The 3,100-nt window shown below is 29.5% G+C and overlaps 1 protein-coding gene across 1 annotated transcript in view; it reads left to right on the forward strand.

Annotated features, from left to right (window-relative positions):
• The first annotated feature begins 1,287 nt into the window (after positions 1 to 1,287).
• LOC113385997 (innexin inx1-like) overlaps positions 1,288 to 3,100 on the forward strand; it is a 14,590-nt gene continuing 12,777 nt past the window's right edge. Inside the window, exon 1 of the mRNA XM_026623813.1 lies at positions 1,288 to 1,558. Within this exon, the coding sequence (XP_026479598.1) occupies positions 1,310 to 1,558 (249 nt within the window). The 5' untranslated portion in view covers positions 1,288 to 1,309. The remainder of the gene's footprint in view (positions 1,559 to 3,100) is intronic.

Here is a 3,100-nt window from a genome sequence, read left to right on the forward strand (position 1 = left end):
TATTATTGTTGCAATTTGCTGAAATTTATAGAATCAAAAGCGATCATGTGATATCAACTAGAAGTCATTTCCAATTTCACTTGAAAATGTAAATCAACTAATATTGTATCAAGTGAAAATAGCCATTCCAGACAACGATGCAATAAATTAAAATATATCATAACTATCACTAAAAACAACCGTTGGGTTGCCTTCCATAAAGGGAAATATTTGAGCGAAGTAGTTCATAGAACTCTCAGTTCTAATTTGTGATTAAAAAAACAAATAAATAAACAAAGAAAAGTTTTGGAACTGCTATCGACCAAACGCATTACAGTTTTCATGCAATAATATTAATGCAAATCTAACAACATAGCTTAAGAATCTGGTAGTAAACGTTTGACGATGTAATTAATTTTTCCTGAATTTGCTTCTATGAAAGTCTAAATACTAATATTATCAGATTTTTAATATACAGTGGGCGTCCATTAATCACTTGATCGTTTTTTTAAGGATTTTTAGACTCCCCCCACCCCTTGATGATATCTGATGATTACCACCGCCCCCACTAAACATCACGTGCATTTTCAGATAATTTTTTTTATTTGAAATATTTTGATTTATTTTGAAAAAATCAGGTAAAAAATAAATAGAAGTGATATTTCGTAATTTTTAGACCTCCCCCCCCCTCCTCCTAAAAACTCGCGTAATTCCATGATACATATTGCTGTAAGTTATTATAAACCTAGCCTCTATTTAAATATAATTTACAGATATTTTTCAAACGCTTTTCGTTCCGTATAGTTTTCTTGAAATCTGTAAAAAATTTACAGCTTTTTTGTGTTTTTATATTCATTTCTTTGGCTCTATATTTTATAAAAAAAAACATTTTGGGTATCGACCAAACGTATTACAGTTTTCATGCAAATCGCTGCAATATCAATGAAAATCTAACACCAGAGCTTTAGAATCTGATCGTAAACGTATGACAATGCAATTTATTTTTTCTGCATTTGCTTCTGTCAAAATGTAAATTACTAATGGTTTCAATTTATATATTATATAGGGCTCTTTTGTCTATATTTATAGTATTGTATATATTTATATTTGTCTCTTTGGGCTTTTCGTTCCGTATAGTTTTCTTGAAATTTGTAAAAAAATTACAGCTTTTATTGTGTTTTAATATTCATTTCTTTGCCTCTATATTTTCGAAATCATAGCTAGTTCTACAGATAATATTTTTTTCTTTCAGAAAAGTCAACGTACTGCATCTATTAAAGTCTCTTCAACTCCTAACGATCTGTAAAGTACAAAGACTCATTCATCCAAGATGTATCGGCTCTTGGGTGGTTTGAAGGACTATTTCAAAGTCCAAGACATTAAGACTGACAATGCCGTCTTCAGATTGCACAATTTATTCACCACAGCAATTCTGTTGACATGCAGTATGATCATCACGGCGACCCAATTCGTCGGCAACCCCATCCAGTGCATAGTCAACGGCATACCAGTGCATGTCGTCAATACCTTTTGCTGGGTCACGTCCACGTTCACCATGCCCGACGCGCATAAAAGACAGGTAAGTTACGTGGTTTCAGATATATTATAGAGCTTGACGAATAGTTACAGAGTTCTTTTTAGACTTGCAATATTGTACTGTTCTGCCCCGATTGTAAAACTTTATTTCAAGGATTGAGCTATTCCATAGTTGACAATGGTCATTTTTTAGTCAACTTAATTCTTCGATATGGTTATACTAAACAAGGAGCAGAGATTGCTAAATAGTATTATGGTCGATAGTAAATGAAATGCAACTTCGACACCAGTTCTATTTAACATATTAAATATAAGAATGAACCCCATAAACAATGTTAATAAACAATGTTACCGTGTACCATAAGCAAGTGCTCTTTGCATATGCCAAATATTTGAATTTATAAATAATTATGAAAAATAAACACTTCCTCCTATTGGCTCCAAAAACAAAATCGTTGCATATATATTAGGGTGGTCCTTAATATGGACATTTTCGAATTTTCTTGCTCCCCAGGGCTCAAATGATTCCAAATTGATAAAAGCAATTCTATTTTTAATTCTCGTTTTAGCTCTTAATATTGTCTTTTAGATAGAGCGCAATTCAATCAAAGTTTTGTATAAAATAGCATAAAAAAATTTTTGAGAATTAAAAAAAAATTTTTAGGTATAACTTAGCGACAAATAAATTAAAAGTGAAAATTCGTGTCACTTTTTATAGAAAATTTGACGCTCTGCAAAATTTTTGATTATTTTTTCATGCCATTTCCATACAAAACTTTGATTGAATTGCGCTCTATCTAAAAGACAATATTAAGAGCTAAAACTTTCAGAGAATTGTTTTTATCAATTTGGAACCATTTGAGCATTTGGGAATAAGGAACTTCAAAAATGTCCATTTAAAGACCACCGTAATAGGCATATATGGCATAAATGTCAAATATTTAGAATTTACTTCCTCCAGAACTTCTTCCCATAATTGAATGGCTCCAAAAACTAAAATCTTTGCATATATAATTATATATAATTTATATTCAATATTTTGATCAACAAAACATGGTAATAACTTATTATCAAATGTTTTTTCCAGAGATTATATAATTTTTGTAAGTTCTTGTATTCAATTTGCAAGAACATAATTTAGAACTTACTAAAGAGTAACAATTTCTAATAAATGCACTTACAATTAGTCGAAGTGAAATTACTATAAAATATATACTAGTAAAAGTATGGTAAAATAGACGCAGTATTATAATAAAATAATAATATTTATGTGATTTGAAATAAAAGCCTAAAAATCAAAATTTGTCTAAAGGAGAAGAAATTTGATTTGATATGAAATTGGAACATGAATATGTTGCCAAAATATTCTTGATAATTGTTTGTTTTGCTATTAAGAAATCTTAAAATTTCAACAAAAGCACGTTGGTTCGTCAGAAATGTGGGTATTTAGAATGCGAAATTTACACAGATTTGTAATTTATTACATAATCTATTACTCTATGTGGAGTATAAATATCGTTATACAATAATTGAAGTTGAATATTAATTGTTATATAAATTGTTTGATCGATTTATGTCTGAAATA

The sequence above is a fragment of the Ctenocephalides felis genome, unplaced genomic scaffold (genome assembly GCF_003426905.1).
Source record: "Ctenocephalides felis isolate EL2017-DRISC unplaced genomic scaffold, ASM342690v1 CF-g0.4_SCAFFOLD_03571, whole genome shotgun sequence".
Classification (NCBI taxonomy): domain Eukaryota; kingdom Metazoa; phylum Arthropoda; class Insecta; order Siphonaptera; family Pulicidae; genus Ctenocephalides; species Ctenocephalides felis.